Source organism: Halichoerus grypus, chromosome 13, assembly GCF_964656455.1.
Source record: "Halichoerus grypus chromosome 13, mHalGry1.hap1.1, whole genome shotgun sequence".
NCBI lineage: Eukaryota > Metazoa > Chordata > Mammalia > Carnivora > Phocidae > Halichoerus > Halichoerus grypus.
In genome coordinates this window covers 81,804,232-81,825,674 of record NC_135724.1, presented here as the reverse complement: position 1 = coordinate 81,825,674, position 21,443 = coordinate 81,804,232, and the positions used below count along the sequence as shown (strand labels likewise).

Genomic DNA, 21,443 nt, shown 5'->3' with positions numbered 1-21,443 from the left:
ACTCTCCCAGGACAGAGAGCAAGTGTTGGTATCTCAGGATCCCAAGGGCCCTTGCACCAGTGGGTGCACGACTCATGTTTGTGGAATTAATCAACTCTCTTCTAGCACAGCAATCCCCAAATATCCCAGATAGTTGGAATCTGAACGGATGCATTTTCTAATTCTGGAAAATGAGGTGCCCGGGACGGGAAGCAACTCATTCGAAGTCACAGAGCAGAGCTTTAAAAGAGAACCAATCTCCGCGATTTCAAGGACCTTTTTCTGTTAGATAACTTAGGTTTGTTTTTTGTTTTTTTTTTCATTGCACCCAGTCAACAAGGGGCTAAAATTAAAAAGGAAAAACTACCCGGAGTTCTCAAGAGGCTTAGCTGATCTCTTCCCTCCCCAGCTGGAACAGGCGATTCAGCGTCTGCAGAAAAGGCTAGCTGGTAATGATCTTTCACAGAGCAGCAGCTGGGGGAGGGGAGGGAGAGGGAACACTGCTCCAAAGAGGGACAGGTGTCAGGCAAAGTGGACGCTGGCAAAGGCCTCCATGCGCAGAGCTGGCCCCCTCCTCGACCCCTCTGTGTGCTGGGGAACAGCTCGTTCCTGACGACTGACAAGGAGAGAGTGGCCAGAGAGGAGTCAAGGCGTGGCCATGAGCCCTGTCCTTGCCGACAACAGCCACGAGTGAGCAGCAGCTCCAACAGGAAGCTGATGAACCCGAATGGCCTGTCCAGGAAAGCTGAGTGGCCCCCCTCACTCTCTGGAACGGAAGAGGACTCGGGACCTGGGAGGCTTCAGGTGGCCCGGAGGCCAGAGACATAAGCAGACCGCTTTGAAGGCACCTCTACTCGGAAGCCCTCCTTCCTTCCCTCCTTCCCGAAGGTCTCCCCCCAAAAGCAGTCTGAGTGGTTTTCGAGGAGGAAGGATCTAGAAGGAAGGAGGGAGGATAAGTCATCTCCTGCCTACACCTTTTAAATAAAATTCAGATTTAAATAAAATGCAGATCTCTGCCATGCCCTGCCAGGCCTCCTCCCTGCAGCTCTGAGTCTTCCTTGGTGCTAGTTTTCCCTTTTTCGTGGCACTCAGGTCTTGGGGACATTTTTTTCAGCTCTTTCCTGGGGCAGGGCCTTTGTACATGCTCCCCTCCCTCTGCCTGGTCAACTCTCCCCCATCTTCGGAACTCAGCCACCTCTGACCCTTCAACCTAAACTTGTCCTCCTCTTGAATTTGCAGTGGGGTTGCTGTAACGTTGTTCTTTCCCTTCAAAGCACTTGTCGCAGCTTATTTCAGGTGTATGTCTGTGTGGCTAACCCATCTCTCCCACGAAGCCAGACTCCACGAGAATGGGGACTGGCAGGCCGAATAATACCGCTCTGCCCAAGAGGTCCACATCCTAATCCCTGGAAACCATGACTGCATCCTCTTCCATGGCAAAAGGGCCTCTGCAGGTATGATTAAGTGAAGCATCATGAGACGGGCAGGTTATCCTGGATCCTCTGGGTGGGCCCTAAATGTAATCATATGGGTCCTTACAAGAGGGAGGCAGACGGATCCAAGTCAGGGATGGAGAGTCAGAGATGTGACGATGGAAACAGGGGTGGGAGAGGTGTGGAGCCACGTGCAAAGAAGGGATGCAGAAAGCCACTAGAGGCTGGGAAAAGGCAAGGAGGTGGAGTCTCTCCTAGCCCCCCATGAAAACCAGCCCTGCGGACACCTTGATGTTTAGCCGGATGAAACTGACTTTGGACTTATGACCTCCATCACTGTAAGGTAATACATTTGGGCTGTTTTAAGCCACTAAGCTTGTGGTGATTTGTCACAGAAGCCACTGGAAACTCAGGGCACGGCTGGTTTGTGTACTGCTCCAAATCTAGTGCCTCGTATAGGACTGGTACATAGTAGATGCTCAATAAATATGTGTATGGAAATAGATGGGCGAATGCAGTCTGAGGGCCAGAAGATGACTTGAAGAGAGAAAACTGCAGCCCTGGGAAGTGCAAGAATTTCAAGTCATTCATTCGTTCATTCAATTCCTCCCTCATTAAAAAAAAAAAAACAACATTTAATTAGTGCCTTCAGCAGTAGGCAATGTGTTGGGTTTCAGGTTATAGAGGGGTAAATGAAGCAGACATGTGTCTTAGTCTCATGGAGCTGACAATTCTGATTATCATAAGGACATGGGCACTAAATAAGTTAATAAATGAACAAGATCATGGCAGGGAAGGAGGAGCACTGTTGAGCATAAAGAGGGAATCAGGGTAGAGTAAGGGGAGGTGGGCCGTTCTGCAAGGGAGGAAACCCCCATGAGCCACTCACCAGGTCAAACATGGCCCCGGGATTTGGAAGGGAGTGGCAGAGAACAAGGAGGTCGATCACAGATCCTACCAAGTCTATACCTGATGCTCTTGGTTTTCTAAATAAAAACTCTTCTTTCATATGTCATGAGGTTAACAAGTGAGCCAAATGCCTATTAACCCCATGGACCCTTTTGGAAAAGAACGTTCTAGATCAGTCAATGCTGGGGACTGGTTATGCCTATGCATTAGCTGGAATAGTCTTTAGAAAACTCAACAACTGGCACAGAACCATGGTCAAAGCTGCTTTCCCGTCAGCAAAGGTTCACAGTCAAGAGTGTGACAGTGACGAGGGCCTTATATGAACAGGATAGGCACTTGTCATTCTGAGGGAATTTTGCTAAAACCTCCTAAGTCAAGGGAGAAGGTCTGGCTGCTCCTCTGGAAGGTCCTATTTTGCTTTCCATTTCAATATTGCATTTTATTATTACTATTCAATTACAAAACTGGTGCATGCTCCTTGGTATTCCATACGTTGTAGCAATGCATAAAATAAAATTATTCTTCTTAGAAATAGCTGCCATGAAGTTCCTATAGACTTTTTTTGGGGTGCATATACACAACCATATATACATCCACATATAAACATATGTATACAACTATATATAATTATTTTAGAATACAGAGGATGTTATTATACCAACTGCTTTGCAAATCACTTATTTTCCCACTTAAACTGCATTGTGGATCTCTCTCATGTCAGGATATCTATAAGGAGCCACCCCATTCTTTTTAAGGGCCCCTGAATCTTTGGTTATGCAGATATATTACAGTGTATCAGCCATTCCCCTCTTGGATTGAGTCCAGATTCTCCACTATTGCAATGAAATCCTTACGTATGGATCCCTGTGCTCTATGCAAACATACCTGTATATAAAGTCTTAGAAGTGATATTGCTGGTCCAAGGAATGTACATATAAAACTTTGATAGACAATGCAAAATTACCTTCTCAGAAGGTTGAATTCAATTCCTACTCCTAACACCCGGGTATATGAGGATTTCCTCTTTATTTCCAGAATTCTGATTAGGGCCCATATGAATTAGCAGTGATGGTGAGAAATGCCAAAAATGGTAGCCATGGTAGTTTTTTTGTTTTGTCTTCTTCTTTTTTTTTTTTTTTTTAGAGAGAGAGCAGGGGAGGGGAAGAGGGAGAGGGAGAGGGAGAGAGAGACTCTCAAGCAGGCTCCACACCCAGCGTGAAGCCCAATGTGGGGCTTGATCTCACGATCCTGAGATCACAACCTGAGCCGACATCAGGAGTCGGACGCTCAACCAACTGAGCCACCCAGGCGCCCCAGCATTTGTTAAGATCTTCAGTGAGACAGGCACTCTGCTCAGCTCTGTACGTCTATAACGAGGTTTAGTCCTTCAGTGATTCTATGAAGCAGATACTATTATTATCCCCATTTTACAGAGGAGGAAACAGAGGCATAGAGCGGTAACTGATTTGCTCAGCATGATGCAGGTATTAAGTAGTAGAGGTAGCATTTGAACCCAAGCAGCCCAGCTCCAGAGCTCAGAGGACCTTGCAGCCCACTCCCCAAATATCACTGTCATGAGATGCTCCAGAGTAGGTGCAGATCCTCTGGCAGGCGAGCAGCAAATCAGCAAGGACCCCGCCTCGGGGACCCGACCAAAGGAATGAAGAAGCTCAGGGAGACCAGCGATCAGCCCTGGTTAGCCAGGTGTCTTGTGTAAAGATGCCAGCAGAGTCTTTGAGGGACAGAAAGAGTTATGGCACTCTGACACACGTTTCTCCCTTAGTCTACAGCCATACCACCCTGAACGTGCCCAATCTCGTCTGATCTCGGAAGCTAAGCAGGGTCGGGCCTGGTTAGTACTTGGAAGGGAGACCAAAGGGCCCTTTACCTCTCTGAGCCTCAGGACCCTAAAGGACCTCTTAAGGTCCTTTCTCAGCCCCTGGCCATTAAGCATGCAGCAAGCAGCAAACAGTTTCAGGGACAGTACCCGAAGTCAGTCTCCGGGGTGGGGGGTGGAGCAACTCTAAGAAAGCACCCAAACCCCCACTTCTTCCCAGATTTGGGGGCTTCATGAAGCGTCAAAGGGTCTTTCTTCCATTCACCCTGTTCCAGGGAAATGGAAATGGACAACCCCAGAGGTGACAGTGGGAGCCCCCAGCCTGTGGGCATAGCAGGCAATTTTGGCCTAATTGACTCGGGGAAGCACATGCCGAGATGATTCCAGGTGCTGACTCACATTATGGTCTTTGGTGGCTGCCAAGCGAGTGGCCTTCCCACCGGACAGAGACAAGACTGCCTCAGGCTTGAACTTCACACAAAAAAATCCCCACATCGCCAAGACTTCAAAATGTGCCCTATTCCTATGGACATAGCCCTGATCAAAACAGTGTGGGCAGGTGACAGCTTGTCCTTAAATCAGTAGTTGTATCTGGGTGCTGCTTAGGTGTGGGAGTGGACCCCCATTTGCCTACCCACCACTCACTCGTGGCTGATTAGGCTCGGAAGTGTGACCCGTAGCTGAGAACCTGGATTTCCTCCCCTGCATGAAGCTCGCTGGCTCAGGTGGAGATCAGCCCCTAGATCAGCACTGTCCAGTGGAACTTTCTATGATGATAAAAATGTTCTATACTCTGCACTCGCCAATATGGCAGCCACCAGCCCCAAGTGGCTACTGAGTAATCAAAATGTGGCTAATGTGGCCAAGGAATTAAAACGTTAATTATATTTAATTTTAATTCATTTAAATTTAAATAGCCACATGTGGCTAGTGGGCACCATATTGAGTAACACACATCTAGATTGTGGTTCCCACTGGCCAAGCCAGACCTCATCCCTCCAGCCTCCTTCCTGCAAATATGGCCAAGCTAGGAAGTCCTTAGGGCCCTAGAAGAGGAAGTGAGCTGGGCTGGACCTCAGAAGAGGTGGGAACACTCTTAGATCTGGTCCTCCTGAGCAGAGAGGGATCTCTTTCTTAAGTCTAATGACAAAGGAGGCCAAGAAACCAAACATCTCATGAGTGGCTTCTCCAGCATCTCATAGCCCAGTGCATGGTCTCAGGTCAGCAGCCAGGTACCCTGGAATTTGTGAGCTGGGAGAACCTTCTGGATCCTCTTATCCATCTGTATCCTTTCAGGGGTGGGAAAACTGAGGTTACAGGTCACACGGCAAGAACAGGGCAGAACTGGATACTGAATCCAGGACTCCAGCTGTTCATTCCAAGCCCTATCCTGATACCTGGAGTAAGACTCCATCCGAATGCAGCCCTGCTCAGCTGCGGCCCCAGGATCCTGATGCCAATTCCAAGCTATTTAGCTTATGAGACAACTGCCAGCTCGAGTAGATGCCCTCCCCACCATGACTGATACTTAGTTGCAGACACTGGGTCCTCCCCATCATGACTGATACTTAGTTGCCGACACTGGGTTGCTGTTGACCAAAAGGCCCTTAGTCCACGGCCATACCACCCTGAGCGCGCCCGATCTCGTCTGATCTCGGAAGCTAAGCAGGGTCGGGCCTGGTTAGTACTTGGAAGGGAGACCAAAGGGCCCTTTACCTCTCTGAGCCTCAGTGTCCTCATCTGTAAAATGGAGCCGAGAAGACTTACTTCATGGCTACCCTAAAGATCAAATAAGGTAATAATGTGGTGATTGCCCTGCCTATAGGAAGACTCAACCACATGCCTTCAACCCATTGCCTTTAAGCACGGACTGACCCGGACACGGCTCTGGTTCGAGCCCAACCCCCCCTCCCAGCGACACCCCAAGTGCAGAGGTACCTGGCAGGTTGAAGTTCTTCTGCTGCCTCGTGCACTGAGGGGAAGGGTGCAGGGGAGAAGGCGGCGTGGCGCTGGGAGGGAGGGGGGGTGCTGGCGAGGAGGGCGTGGAGGACGTTGTGGATGAGGGATTGCTGCTAGAGTCTGGCTGGTAAGGGACAGGGATGTGGTCCTGCAGAAAGAAAACGGGGGAGGGGCCAGGGGGAGGCAGAGAAGCAGAGATACAGCAGTGAGAGTGAGCAAGCAGGAAGGAACCCCATACCAGCATTCTTAGCCCCCCCTGCCCTCAGCCACCAGACCCTTCCCACGTCCCACCTGCCTCATCATCCCCGCCCACCAGCTGGTCTGCATCCAGCTGTGGAAGGAACAGTTTCTGGCATCAATTTCCCGCCCGCTGTCTGGACTCCAGAGCGAAAGGTTACCACGTAATGAAAGCCACGTAGGTGACAGCCACGCTCCCTGTGCTTTTTGATTTTGGAAAGTCCCACGCCAAGGTGCCCAGAGTGCTCTTTCCGTTCCTAACACTTTTCCTCCTGAGTGTTTATTAAAGAATCAACAGCCTGACAGCTCCAGAGAGAGTGCGAGAGCGAGCCTACGGCTTCTTCCCTCACATCTCATTAGGAGGCACCACTGCCTTTCCTGGACCCCGAACCTGCTCGAAGCAAACATGAGGCCAGAATCCACATGCACACCATCGGAATCAGGAGCAGTGTCGTGGCTTGAAGAGTGTCCCCCAGTAGACCTGCCCCTTGGGAAACTCAGAACGTGAACTTCTTTGGAAAAAGGTCTTTGCGGATGTAATTGAAGATCTCCAGAGGAGATCATTCTGGATTAAGGTGCACCCTAAATCCAGGATCAAGTGTCCTTATAAGAAATGGAAAATGAGAGACATGCACAGAGGGAAAGGCCATGTGAAGACGGAGGTAGAGATCGGACTGCCACGTCTCAAAGCCAAGCAACGATTAGGATGGCCAGAGCCACCAGACGTTAGGAGAGAGGCATGGAACGGATTCCCTCTCAGAGCCCCCAAAAGGAACCAACCCCACTAACACCTTGATTTCAGATGCCTGGCCTCCAGAACTGGGAGAGGAAAAATATCTGTTGTTTTAGCTCTCCAGTTTGTGAAGTTATGGCAGCCCCAGGAGACTGATCCCAGCGGAAGCCCGGGTCAGGCAAACCCAGACGCAGATCCCACAGCCACCCCTTCCCCCTACGTCCGGGACCAAATGCTCTTAACCTCTCTGGTCCTCAGTTTTGCCCACTGTAAAATGAGAATAATACCAGCCAACCTCAACGGCCTATAGAAGGGATTCCTGCCTCCCAATGCCAGCAGAGCTAAGTGTTCTCAGGGACATCTTAATCTGTCCACTCACAGGACGCTGTCACTTGGTCCCTGCATTACTTAGAGGTCCATCACTCTGACTGGCTGTGGGTGCCTGAGGATGGTTTTGTGTGAGCCGGTTATTTGACAACAGGTATGTTTACCTGCCAAACTCCACAGTCAGCATAACAAAACCAACCAGAATAGGGGGGCCAGGGGGAATGAGAAATGGACATTCTCCATCTGGCTGCCCAATGGGTGCCCGTGCTGTGCATGTCACCCTCCCAGAATGCACTCGCTCCCACTGCCTCCAAGAAAGCGACTTCACTTCTGTGAGCTTCAGTCTCTCCTCGTCCCTCACGTGAGCTAAGAACACCCACCTGCTGGGCCTGCTGTGAAGTTCAGATGAGGTTGCGTAGGCACCTACACCCCTGGGATTGGGCCGAGGCACTTGGTTGTCAGTAAATGGTAGCAATTGCGTTGGCGACACAATTTGCAATTAAACTTTTTATCTGAGATTCCTGCAGATTCACATGCAGTTTTTTTTTTTTAGAATTTTTTTTTTTAAGATTTTATTTACTTGACAGAGAGAAACACAGCGAGAGAGGGAACACAAGCAGGGGGAGTGGGAGAGGGAGAAGCAGGCTCCCCGCTGAGCGGGGAGCCCGATGCGGGGCTCGATCCCAGGACCCTGAGATCCCGACCCGAGCCGAAGGCAGACACTTAACGACTGAGCCACCCAGGCGCCCCTCACATGCAGTTTTAAGAAGTAACAGAGATCTCGTGCATCCTTACCCAGTTTTCTCTGATGATTACATCTTGCAAGATTACAGCACAATATCACAACGCAGACATTGAGTGGATACAGCGACGATACAGAACATTTCCACCACCACGGGGATCCCTCACATCGCCCTTTTATAGCTCTCCCCACTTGCCTCTCTCTCCTCACCCCTCTCCCTCCCATCTTGAACCCTAGACACCACTAATCTATTCTCCATTTCTCTAATTTTGTCATTTCAATAATGCTATATAAATTGAATCATCATACTTTATGATGTAACCTTTCTGGATTGGCTTCTTTTTTTCACCCAGAAGAAGTCTCTGGAGATTCATCCAAGCTGTTGCGTGTATCAATAGTTTGTTCCTTTTGATCGCTGAGCAGTATTCTATGACATGGATGTATCACAATGTGTTTGATCATTCACTCATTGAAGGACAGCTAGGTTGTTTCCCCTCCATGGCTACTGTGGATAAAGCTGCTCTTAACATTCATGTACAGGTTTTGTACAAACAAAAGTGTTTATTTCTCTGGGATAAATACCCAGAAGTGCAACTTCTGGACAGCATGGTAATTGCATGTTTAATTTTTAAAGAAAATGCAAATATTGTTCTTTGGAGTGGCTACATCATTTTATACCAATAAAGTATGAGTGATTGATTTTCTCTGCATCCTAGCCAGTGTTTGGTGTTATCACAATGTTTTATTTTAGCCATTTTGATAGGAGTGTCATGATATTTCATTGTGGTTTTAATTTGCATTTTCCTAATGGCTAATGATATTGAACATCTTTTCATGTGTTTAATTGCCATCTGTATATCCTCTTTGGTCTTGATTACTGTTAACTATATAATAAGCTTTGAAATCAGACAAAAGGATTCCTCCCACTTCATTCTTTTCCAAAATTGTTTTTAGCTATTCAAGTTCCTTTGATTTTTCATATAACTTTTTGAATAATCTTGTCTTTATTTATAAAAAATCTTGCTGGGATTTTGATAGGAATTGGGAATCAATTTTGAGGAGAACTGACATCTTAACTATGTTGCGTCTTCCAATCCATGAATATAGTATGTGTATTAGCTTCCGAATCAGAAAAAGGGTTTATGGAACAAGGGTTTATGTCTTTTGCCCATTTTGAGAAGTTTTTGCCCATTATTTCTTGGAGAACTTTTTCAGCCCTGACCTCTTTGTCCTCTCCTTCCAGGACTCTGGTGACACCAATGCTATACCTTTTATTATTGTCCCAAGGGTCCCCGAGGCTCTACTCATTTTTTTAATCCACTGTCTAATTTCTACTGCTCTATCTTCAAGCTCACATATTCTTTCCCTCTGCCCCTCCATTCTGTCACTGAGTCTCTCCACTGAGTTTTTAATGTTAATTACTGTATTTCTTGGTTATATGTTCTAAATTTTTCATATGGTTCTCCTTTATATCTTCTACTTATTTGCTGAGACTTTCTACTTCTTTGCAGCAATTTCCTATTTTTTCATTTGTTTCAAGATTGTTCATAATCACTTATTGAAATATTTTTATGATAACTGCTCTAACAATCTTTGTCACAGAAAATTCCAAAATCTCACTCGTCTCATCTATTGATTGTCTTATTTCATTCAGTTTGAGATCTTTCTAGCTCTCGGTGTGACAAGTAATTTTTCATTGAAGCCTGGACATCTGGGTATTAGGTTGTGAGACTCTGGGTCTTACTGAAGCCTTTGGCTTTAGCTGGCTTCCTATGACACCGCCCTGGCAGGGAAGAGGGCGTGTGCTGTCTTGTTATTGCTGGGTAGGGGCAGATGCCTAGGCTCTCTGCCTCTGTTGGCACCTGAGGGCAGGAGGGTTCCTAATTGTTGCTGGGTGGGGGTGGGAATTTCAGCTCCTTCATAGGCCTCCACTGATACACTCTTTTTGGGAGAAGTGGGAGTGCCTTATTACTACTCCCCATGTAATCCACTGACACCAAGGACAGGGGAATAGCTTCATTAATGATGGGTCATGGGAAAAGTCCTGACTCTCCACCAGGCCTCCAATCACCCTACCTCATCAGGAAGGGGTGCTGCATTATTGCTGGATGAGGGGGCTCACAGTCCCCAACACAAACCAGGCCACTTCACATCTTCAAGGCTTGGGACATGCTATTATTTCTACTTGGAATATCTGCCTAGAAGACACAGCTCACCTCTCCCATCCTCTGAGAAGTTCCCCTGACCCCTGCTCCACCAGGTAAAGCACATCATTCACTCCTAGTGCTAGCTCTGCATTACTCCCTTGGCTTCAGCTGTTGCTCCTACCTGGTCACTTCTCAGCCTACTTGTTTGTCTCATCCTCTAGGCTGGGAGCTCCCTATACTCAGCACTTAGAAATATGCCAGGCACAGTGTGGTCCTTCCACTGGATGGAAGGACCAACAATGAAGGAAATGACGAAACCAAGATGAAGGAAAACAAGAAAGAAATGAAGGGAGGGAGGGTTGGAGGGATGAAGAGGAGAGAGGGAGGGAGGAAAAAGATTTATCTCCTACTAGACTGTGTCTTATTCCTCTTGGAATCTGCAGAACTTAGCACAGGAATAAAAATGTAAGAGGTAGCAGTAAGTGTTACATGAATGAGTGAATTAATGGAAAAGAAGGAAAACTGGAAAGAGAGGTAAAGGGAGGGAGGGGAGGAAGAATTGTGTTTCTAGAGAAAGGAATTATCTCTACCTCCTTGAGAGTAGGAATTAGGTCTTTCTCATTTTTGTAGTTCAGGGCTGTTGTGAATACACAGAATCATCCCAAGAGAGCATAGCATATGGTGCCCACGTTCCAGGCCGAATTGCTACAATAGGAGGGGAAATTCCTTCTTCAGGTCAGACCCAGATCTATGGCCCGATGGGACCAGCAACTAGAGGTTGCATTCCAAACTCTACCAAATCATTCCGGGAAGGGCTAGTGGCATAATTCCTCTTTCTGAGCACAGTTAAGATGCAGAAACATCCTTCAGAGACCTCCCAGTCCAACCCCTTCTTATTCTGTAAATGGGGACACTGAGACTTGGAGAGCAGGGAGAGACTTGCTGGAGTCATACAGAGAGTTGATGGCCCAGGTCTTAACCTCCAGCCCAGCAGCAGAAACACAAGATTGTGCCAAGTCACAAGAAATTCACATCTGACTCTGGGAATCAAACAGAAGCATGCTCATCTCCCAGGTTCCCGTTCCACCCAGTTGTGCACTGGTCTGGACAGGGTGGTGATGGTAACTGCCTCTCTCATGGACTTTTCCTAAGGAAATTGTCCCTACCCTCCAACCCAATAGATGGTGCTGAATAGACAGTCCTAAACAGCCAGACTTGTCTTGTGACCTCCAGAGCCCACCCCCAACGCAGGACCACAGGTCAGAACAAGATGGCAGCGGCCCATGACTATGACATGGAATGAAAAGTTGAGCTGGCCAACAGGAAGAATAGCAAACAGCATTAGCAGCACAGGCAGAGAGGAGACGAGGCTCAAAGAGAACAGAAGAGCCACAACAGGCCAGAAAACAAATAAGCCACGGTTGTGAGAAGGAGGAACTATATGGCGGCAGAAGCAATGACACGGAGAGAGGAAGGTAGAGGACAAGGAAACCAGTCAACAGTAACAGCCTGGAGCAGACCCACAAAGAGTAGCTGAGTCAAGGTCATGATGGAAGAACAGAACAACGATTCATGGTCTTGCTGCAGGTCCAAGTGCAAGACCAGCTGAAAAGGGCAAGCCGGCATGCAGCTGCTTCAAATAGCAGCATGGAAGCAGGCAGATCTGCAACCTTGGACACCACTGCAGATGGGGTTTTGATGCCTTAATGTGGAAGCGTAAGTGTTGTAGACTGGTCCCCCAAGGAACTGGCAGAGGCTGCTATTTCTCCTCCTCCTCTTCTGGCTCCTCCGCCATCTCCTCCTCTCTTCCTCTCTTCCTCCCTCTGCCTCTTTCTTCCTCCTCCTCCTCCTTCTGCTCCTCTTCCTCCTCCTCATTCTGTCCTCTTGGTCATCAAGCCATTCCAGGCCCTGAGTAGCCAGTGTCGGACTAAATCCTTTACGCATAATTGCATCTAATCCTTTCCATGATCCCAATCACATCTGCAATCATCCTGCCTCTTTTGCAGTGATGGGGGGGGGGGAGGGGGAAACTAAGGCAGAGAGAGCTTGCTATGACCAGTCAATGAAGGAACAAAGTTCCAAGCCCAGGCCTTCTGACTCCAAAATGCACACTCTAACTCTTCTGTTGGGAGAAAAAGCTAGGCTTTTTGTGAACCTGGATTGACTGAGCCAGACAGGAGAGGAGACAGAGCAATGAAAAGGAAGTCTTCAGACCAAATTGGCTCAGAAATCTATTGCACTAACCACATCATTGCCTGACAAAAAGAATCTGTGTGAAGCCAGTGAAGAGAAAGAGAGGAAAAAATAACCCAGCCCTGTGATAGATCCTGTCCACCTTCAAGTCAAAGCTGCTTTCTAAATAGAGGTTAATTTATTTCTCTTATCAAATTCTCCTGCTGGCAGACAAGCAGAGCGATGTCACAGTCACTGATCTATCTGACCTGTGTTTCTGTCCCATCTGATCGAGAGGCTCATGGTGCCTGCAAAGCCAGAGGGGAAGATCTTGAGCAACCCGCCCCCTAAGATGTCACAAAGAAAAGGATGGGTGATAGACATGCACAGTTACTTCTCAGGAGCTGTACCATTTGAGTCCCCGAAGCACCCCCAGAGGTGGGGATCCCTTCTTCTAGAGACCTATATGTATTGTTTGCAAATAACAAAGGAGATGTGGACCCCTCCTGGCATTTGGATTGGAAGCCCAAGATTGAATCTGATAATGGTATCTAGAATTTCCTGGGCGTTTACCAGGTGCCAGGAACCATACTAAATGCTTTTATGTTGATTTCTCATTTCATCCCCAAAACAACTCTCTGAGGTTGGTGCTCTTACTAGCCACCATGGACACATTATTTTTTATTTTTTAAAGATTTGATTTATTTATTTGAGAGAGAGCAAGTGAGTATGAGCAGGGGGAAGGGCAGAGGGAGAGGGAGAGAGAGAAGCAGACTCCCCACTGAGCAGGAAGCCAGACCCAGGACCCTGAGATCATGACCTGAGCTGAAGGCAGACACTTAACCGACTGAGCCACCCAGGCGCCCCCACCATGGACACTTTAAAACATGGCCTCAAATTCCTTGGACTCCTCCCACGGACAGGTGGGATCTATGCCTCTCCCCTTGAATCTGAGCAGGAGCGTGACAGCCTCCATCAGTATGGTGTATATATATATACCAACCCTTGGCTAGTGACATATCAAGACAGTGCACTGCCTTTTATAATGCTAGCTTATAAAATCCCTGGTTGGCCAAAACACTTGCTCTTTGAGCCCTCACCTGCCAGGTAGGAGACTCGCTACCCTGAAGCTACCATGAGGAAGCTCAAACCATAAGGCAAGTCCACATGTAGATGCTCTCACTGAGTCTCCGCTGAACCCTGCCTGTGATGCACCCTAGTCCAGACACCACACAGGTGAGTGAAGACGGCTCTAGATCAGGGGTTGGCAAACTTTTCCTTGAAATGGCCAAATGGTAAATATTTTAGGCTTTGTGAGACACGTGGTCTCTGTTAGAAGCACTCAATTCCCGATTGTAGTGTGAAAGCAGCCATAGACAATATGGGTATGGCTCATTCCAATATAACTCTATTCACAAAAATGGGTGCAGGTGCTGGGCTGGTTTGGCCTGTAAGCCATAGTTTGCCAATTTCTGTTCTAGAAGATTCCAGCCCCCAGCTGTGTGGGTTTTCCCAGGTGAGTCCCTGAACATCATGGAGCAGAGCCCAACCATCCCTACTGTACCCTGTCCTAACTCCTGACCCACAGACTCCACGAGCATCATTAAAAGGCTATGGTACACCAGTAAGTTTGAGGTGCTTTGTTGTACAGCGGTAGATAACTGGAACACACCCATTTCACATACAGGAAAACTGAGGCTGAGAAAGATTAGTGGTTTGTCCAGAGTCTCACAGCTAATAAGTGGGGGAAGCCAAGGTCGACAGCAAGGTTCGCCTGACTTCAGAGGCCAAGCTCTCAACTGCTTATATGATGCCACAAGGAGCCAGATGGTGAATGGCTGAGAGCTAGTAGTAAAAACGGTGGGTGATAGCACGCTCGAGAAAGAACATATGGGCTTTGGTGGGGAGGCATGCAAAGGGAGGTCAGAGATGGAGCAAGGGGCCAAATTACACATGGCCTTGTGGTCTGCAGTAAGGAGCTTGATTTGTTTTCTAAATGTAGTAGAAAGCCACTGGATGGTTTTTAAGCAGAAGGGGACAGGATTCAAATTATGTTCATTAGGAATTACTCTGGCTGCTGTGTGGAGGGTGGGCTGGGGAGGGACCAATGCTCTCTCCAGCTGATGCAGAGAAGTGAGACTGAGTCTTGCCAGTGAGAGGTCACTCAGCCATCTGGATGCTCTCTGGGTCCTGAACAGGTGGTGACTTCCCATGGGCTTGGGTTGATCTACACTTTACGCACTTTCCACATAATGCACGAAAGCACTGGGGAGCTTGAGAAATCACGTGTTGGCATGTGCAGGACGCAGCCTTTGCCTCCTACCGAAAGGCTGCAAGTCTCCCTGGGATAGTTCTGATGTAGTCCAACCAACAGGCCAAACACAGGATGTGGACATCACACTGGAAATTTCCACACCACAGTGGAGAGAAAGATGCACAGAGAGCCTCACTGGTGACCACTATGTGAGGAGCAGCCAGAAGCCAATCAAACTGGCTGAGGCTCAGAGCCCCAGACCCCCATGTATCCATCCACCGAGTCTCCAGCGGGAGCTCAGAAATAGACACCCCCCCCCCCATCTCTTGGTGGTCTGATTCAACAGCTGTGTCAGCCCAGAACCATCTGCGAAGTTAATCCTGGCAGATGGTGGAACATCTCACAGAGCAAAAAGGAGAGGTCTGGACCACTAAGGACCCTGCTCAGGCTCTCCCCTGCTCCCTACTGCCCCCTCCTTGACAGACTCATTCATTCTCACTTCTGTGCGCTCTCTCTCTAAATCAGATTTCTGGCACACTGACTCTCCACTGATGGCTGGATGCCCCCCCAAGCTTTACTTGACACAAACCACACGGAAGGAGGAGAGCCCAGGTGGGCTGGGAGGTGACGGTTCTCAGAGCCACCCGTGCAAGCCCCGCCCCCACCCCTCCCTGGCAGCGGTGGGCCCCAGCATGCCCCCACCCAGCAGGACCCCAGCCTCACCTTGCTGATTTTGTTGGTTTTGGGGAGTGTCTGGCTGATGTGCAGGTCCGAATACCGGGGTGGCTTTCGTAGAGGGTTGTTGATGTCACACGGGACGGACTCTGTTCGGACTAACCTTGCTGGATCCGTAGGGGTAAAAACAGCAATTTGGGAATTTAAGTACCACTTTGGTTTTATACGGCTAGGCCAGGAAAGCAGAGCTCAGACCCCACCCCGAAGGCCCGCCCCCCAGGAGCAAGAGGGAATTCTCCAAAAATGATAGTCGTCTGTCATGGTAGTAAGATCAGGAGTTCTCTGGTTTCTGAAATTTTTATAGTGTCAATAAATAACTTCTCAATTAGAAATTTTAATAATAAAACTGAAGCTATCAGGTTGTTTTCGATACCATAATTGTTTCACACTGGGGTTCATTTCAGACTCGACCCTCCCTTGAAATACAAGAGGTTCCTGATTCCTTATGGTCTGCAATCAACGGACAAGCTCAGAATGGTCATCTGTCCCTGCCCCCATCTAACTTTTGTGTTGGGATCCTCCTTTGCTACTTGTGGGATTTCTCAGGCCCGAGCAGCCTGTTGCATGTCAAAACACATGTGTCCTAAACAAGGCCACCGGGACCCCGGAAAGGAAGGCTTAGTATGTCCAAACCTCTCCTCAATATCATCCCTGAAGCCATACAAAAAGCTGGGCTCATAGCTAATGCTAAATAAATGCTTCCTGATCCAAACCACACTATCCAAGCTCCTCTTCCGGTTACCCCTCTGTTATTACTACTACTTATAGGGACCATGGGGAGGGGCAAATTGAGAAGCTCAAATTCAAATTTGATGCTTGGCAGAGTTACTTGTTAGCTGTTTTTATTGCACAGGGTGTGGGGCATTGGTGGAAAAGTTAAAGCTTTGCACTGACCCAGGGATTTAATTTCTCTGCTTAGCCTGAGCTGCCATCTCCATGGAAACCAACTATATTTTAAACTTCCTATCAACAAGGGTGGGAAGGTGGCGAGGGGGAAGCAAGAAGCTGGCGGACTTCTGGAAAGATCCATTGCTTTCGCATGCACAGGCACCTGCTGCCTTTGAGCTTTGAGCGAAGGGGGCATGGCTATGAAGGTGGGTGGGGGGAGGGAGCCCTTCTTCAGATGTCAGCCTCCGAAAGCGGGTCGCCATACAGCAGGCTGGTTCTGGTCTCCACATGGGAGTTGGGCTCCAGCAGAGTCCACTACGGAGAGGAATTTCTCCAGTGACACTGACCCAAGACAAGGGCTCAAGAGCTGTGAGAATTCAGGTTTAAAAATAGCCTCCTTGAGTGTATACAGTTGTGCAAGGAACAGATGGTTCTTAATTAAGGATGTGGGTGGGAAGGGGCTAAAGGGCTGAAGACTTTTCCTTTACTTGCAATTTCCTCTCCTCGTGGAGGTAAGCAGTGCAAAGATCATCAAAAACCAACACCCCTGGGCTTTGGAACACATCCCAGGATTTTGGCAGCACATTGCTTCCTTCTTTACATTTCCCTTGGGTTCATTCTAAAACAGGGCAGATTCCCCAGAGCCTACACTGACTAAGGCCAGGGGAGCTGGGCAGGGCACAGCAGGGACCAGGAGGGACTCTATCCCAGATCAGCAGGTTGTATACTGCGACGTTGGCTCCAAGCCTCCAACCAACCTATAGATGGAGGGTGACGGGGAACTGGCCAGCAAGAATTTTAAAACTTAATAAGTTGCTAGCATCTTAATACAACTTTTCTTTGAACCGCAAGAAAAATGCAGAGCAGGTCCACATTGCCTCCATCACTGGTGGGGCGGCTGTCCTCTCTAGACAGTGCCTGGGCCCCCTCTCCACTTTGCATGGCTTCATATGACCACCTTCTCTCATTTCGGATCCTTGCTTGGCCCTAGTGGCACCTGAGATGGCAACTTCTACTCTAGAAACTTGCTTCTTAACTTGAAGGGGCAGAGGAACGGCCCACAGATGCTGTGAAAGATGCAGATTCTGCTTCAGTAGGTCTAGGGTGGGGCCAGAAACTGTGCACGTCGAACGCCGCCGCTCCCAGGGGATTCCATTGTTGCCAATCCACGGACTGCACTTTGAATAGCAAAGGTAGGGACCAGTGATACCCAACAGAACTTTCGGCCATGAGGAAAGTGCTGGTTATGTGCAGTATCCAATATGGTAGCCACCAGTGGCTACTGAGCCCTCGAAATGTGGCTGGTGTGGCAGAGTAATTGAATTTTTACTTTTATTTCATTTAAATTAATCTAAATTTAAATAGTCAGATGTGGTTAGCAACTGCTGTATTGAAGAACACAGGCCCAGAGGGTCCCCCGGTGAATGAATTGCAAAACAGATAATAGAAGTCAGCGATAACTACACCATGAGACAAGAGTCAGGGGAACTATTTTGAAAGCTAGCCTGCAAGGTTTTCCAAGGAGATTCTTCCTATTGAGTCCTTGGCAGGCAAGACAAAGCCTTTCTTTCCAGTCTTTCCTTTGCACTCAATTGGTCTTGCTTTTTTTTTTTTTTTTTCCTCCCCAAGGTAAAAGGCTGGCAGTGGCTCTCCCAAGAGTAGCTGGCTTGGAAAGTTTGGCCCAGACACTCCCAGGGCCCCAGGGGACAGAACACAGATGGCCCATACCCAGAAACCCAAGCCCGACCCCTCCCCACACCCACCTCTGCAGGGCCAAATGATTGAGTCTAAAGAGGACATCATGGGGAACACTCAAGCCAGCACTCTTTCTAAGTGTGAAGGAAAAGCAATGAGATTGGGGGGAAAGAGAGGAGAGTGGAAACTAGGAGAGCAGACAAGAATGAGAGAAAAAGACTTAGGAAGGGGGAGACAAATCTGGGGGCTAAAGTATCAGAGAGACCAGCAGAGGGGCAAGGAAGAGGGAGAACAGGCACTGGGGATGGATGAAGGAGACAGATGTCAGGAAGAAGAGTGTCAGAGGGGAAAAAAATAGGCAAGTATCAGGGGATTAAGAGGTACCCAGAAATGGCCTGGATGGGACAGCTATCTCCGAGGGTCTGCAGGAGCCCCCACCCCAGCCTACCCCTAGGGCAGCAAGTGTTAAATACTTACCTCCTCGGTGGATGATCAGGAGATGACAGGGAGGGGCTTCTTTGGTGCATTTGTTGTGGCACTTTAATCTGAGAGAGAAAGAGAGAGAAGGATGGAGAGATGGGTGGGTGGATGGATGGATGGATGGATGGGGAGGGATGGGTGGATGGATGAGTGGATGGATGAGTGGATGGATGAGTGGAGGGATGGATGGATGGATGGATGGATGGGTGGTTGGATGGATGGATGGATGGATTGAAGGGATGCCCTCGTGGTTTAGAAAGCTCTGGAAGCTGTGGATACCAAAATATGAGATGAGATGGGGCAGCTAAAGTATTTCCTTGGCACCTAGGAAATTAACTCTGGAGAAAGTCTGTTGTCATTTCACTCTCCAAGGTCAGACCTGGGTGGTCCAGGTTGGGTAGCAACTCCTTCACCAACTGTGTCCACTTAGACTTTATGCTTTGAAAGATATTTTCGCCCTTCAGTCTCTATTTTTTCTTTTTTGTTTTAGAGAGAGTGAGAGTGTGCGAGAGTGAGGGGATGGGGGAGGGGCAGAGAGAGAGGGAGAGAGAGAGAGAGAATCTTAAGCAGGCTCTGAGCCCAACACAGGGCTTGATCTCATGACCCTGAGATCATGATCTGAGCCAAAATCAAGAGTTGGACACTTAACTGACTGAGCCACAGTCTGTATTTTTTATCTTCTTCATCATCATCATCATCATCATTATCATCACCCAATCCTAATAACCATCCACTGTTTACTTGTAGACTCATCTGCCAGCCATTGTACTAAACATAATACAAATGTTATGTTATTGGATATTTATAACAGCCTTACACAACGGATATTATTATCATTTCCATTTTACAGATAGAAAAACAAATTAACTGAGCTTTCCTGGCAGAAAACTTGGATCGGTGGTGCCAAAGGCGGCCTCTCATTTTTCTTAAAGGCTTAAGCAACAGGAGACAGCTAAGCAAGGCTTCCATTTAGGATGAGATTGGTGACAGGTATTCAGTTTTAGAGGTATGAAGAGTTTAGAGTCAAAATGTTCTCCTTTGAGACAATGCCACCTTGCTCTTCCCCAAAGAGTTGCCAGGCTTCCAAAGGATTAAAAAAAAAAAAAAAAAACCCAACTAATTGTGACCCGGCTTTGTCTTTTTCCTTTAGAGTTTATGTCAGTCGGAAGAATACACACTGTGGCAGATGCTATTGGTGCCCTGTGCGCATCCCTTTGGGTTCCCTTATCATTTTTGTGCAAGCCAGCATCACTTCCAACAGCTGACATTCTTGCCAGAAGGCACCCGTAGCCTGCTTAGAGGTTTCATATTAAAAAATTCTATACCGAGAGGTGGGAGCTTTAGATTTGCCCTCAATCTTCTTGCCCTCCAGGGATTTGATAGTTCTCTCTAACAATGATTTGAATGTCCAGTCATAGACTCAACTTTGACTCCCCCCATTAGTCTCGCTCAGTGGTTCTCAAAGTGGAGTCCCAGGACCGGCAGCATCAGCACCAGTGGGCTCGGAACTTTTCAGGAATGCATCTTCTGGGCCCCCCCACCCCAGATCTGACGAAGCTGAGACTCAGAGCTGAAATGCAGTAACCTGTTTTAACAAGCCCTCTACCCGAGTCTGATACGTGCTCAGGTGTGAGAACCACTGGTCTCGATTGTTTTGGAATGTCTACGCACGTTTCCCCAATTTTTCTTGTCTTCAGTCTTGCGGCCCTGGTAGGGCACTGGATTCCTCTCTGAGATGGAAAAGTTAGACCTGGGGCCCCTTGGAGTGCAGAGGGGAAGCAAGGAGGGATGCAAGAAACAGTGCCGAATCACGCCGCAAGAACATTATTAGCCTGTCTCCAATTCGCCTTCACTTTGCATCCGGGAGAAGGTTTCTGGAGCTAACACGTCTTTACATTTCTCTACCACATGCTAACCGCAGTCCCAGATTTGGAAAGGCGACACTATCGACAGGCAATTTAATAAATGTATTTTTCCATCTGAATATCTTTTTTTTTTTTCCTGTTGCCTCATATTAATGGAAGTGAGGCTGATTTTCCACTCATGGTGACAGGATACACTTTCATCTTTAAAGCCATAAGGAGTAAATAAATAAAAGTACGGCTGCCACACAAATATGACCAAATCGTGACAGGGTGGTGAGCGAGTGACTGAATTAGATGGGGACAAGCTGGCTTACATAATTTGGAATTGTCAGAAAGAAGTGGCAGTTCTAGGCATCGAGAGTCTAAGTCTTACTGGTTGAAAAACAGTAAGAAGTACTACCGGTCACGAATGTCACAAAGACGCTGTGACTCAGAGGAGAACAAGAGCTTTCACTTATGCAGTGCTTGTGAAGTACCAGGCAATGCCCCCCCGGGGCTTTACACAATTTATATAATCCTTGTAACAATACTAAACAGTAACAACTATTGTTATCCGCATTTTACGGAGTGAAAAACTGAGACTCGGCAAATTTGGGTAACTTGCCGAAGGTCAAATAGCTAGTAAGAGACAGAGGCCCCAAGCCCAGCTCTAACCAGCATGCAGATGCCTCCAAAACCTCCACTCTTCTTCCTTTACATCTTGGGGGTGGCAGTGAATGAACGGGAAGCTTCCTGGGATCTGTAACCAGCAAAATCAAAAGGTCCTTCTTTGAGATAAGCCTAAGATGTCACCTTGCTCTTCCCCCTACAGCTGCCGGACTTCAGAAGGATAATAAAAATCCCACCTTACCACAAATGTGTCTTTTTTAAAAGATTTTATTTATTTATTTGAGAGAGAGAGAGAGAGAGAGAGAAGAGAGCACAAACAGGGGGAGGGGGAGAGAGAGGGGGAGAAGCAGACTCCCCAGTGAGCAGGGAGCCCGATGCAGGGGCTTGATCCCAGGACCCTGGGATCATGATCTGAGCCGAAGGCAGATGCTTAACCGACTGA

General features: G+C 48.0%; 1 protein-coding gene across 3 annotated transcripts in view; it reads right to left on the bottom strand.

The window, feature by feature from the left end:
• KSR2 (kinase suppressor of ras 2) overlaps positions 1-21,443 on the bottom strand; it is a 421,068-nt gene that overhangs the window by 84,501 nt on the left and 315,124 nt on the right. For 2 of the 3 annotated variants that reach the window (XM_078060921.1, XM_078060920.1), the window contains exons 8-10: positions 18,526-18,592; positions 15,453-15,578; positions 6,097-6,265 (exon numbers count right to left, since the gene is read on the bottom strand). In XM_078060921.1, coding sequence (XP_077917047.1) covers positions 6,097-6,265; positions 15,453-15,578; positions 18,526-18,592 — 362 coding nt within the window. Of the gene's footprint in view, positions 1-6,096; positions 6,266-15,452; positions 15,579-18,524; positions 18,593-21,443 lie in introns of all 3 variants that reach the window. The other variant, XM_078060922.1, reaches the window with a different exon arrangement.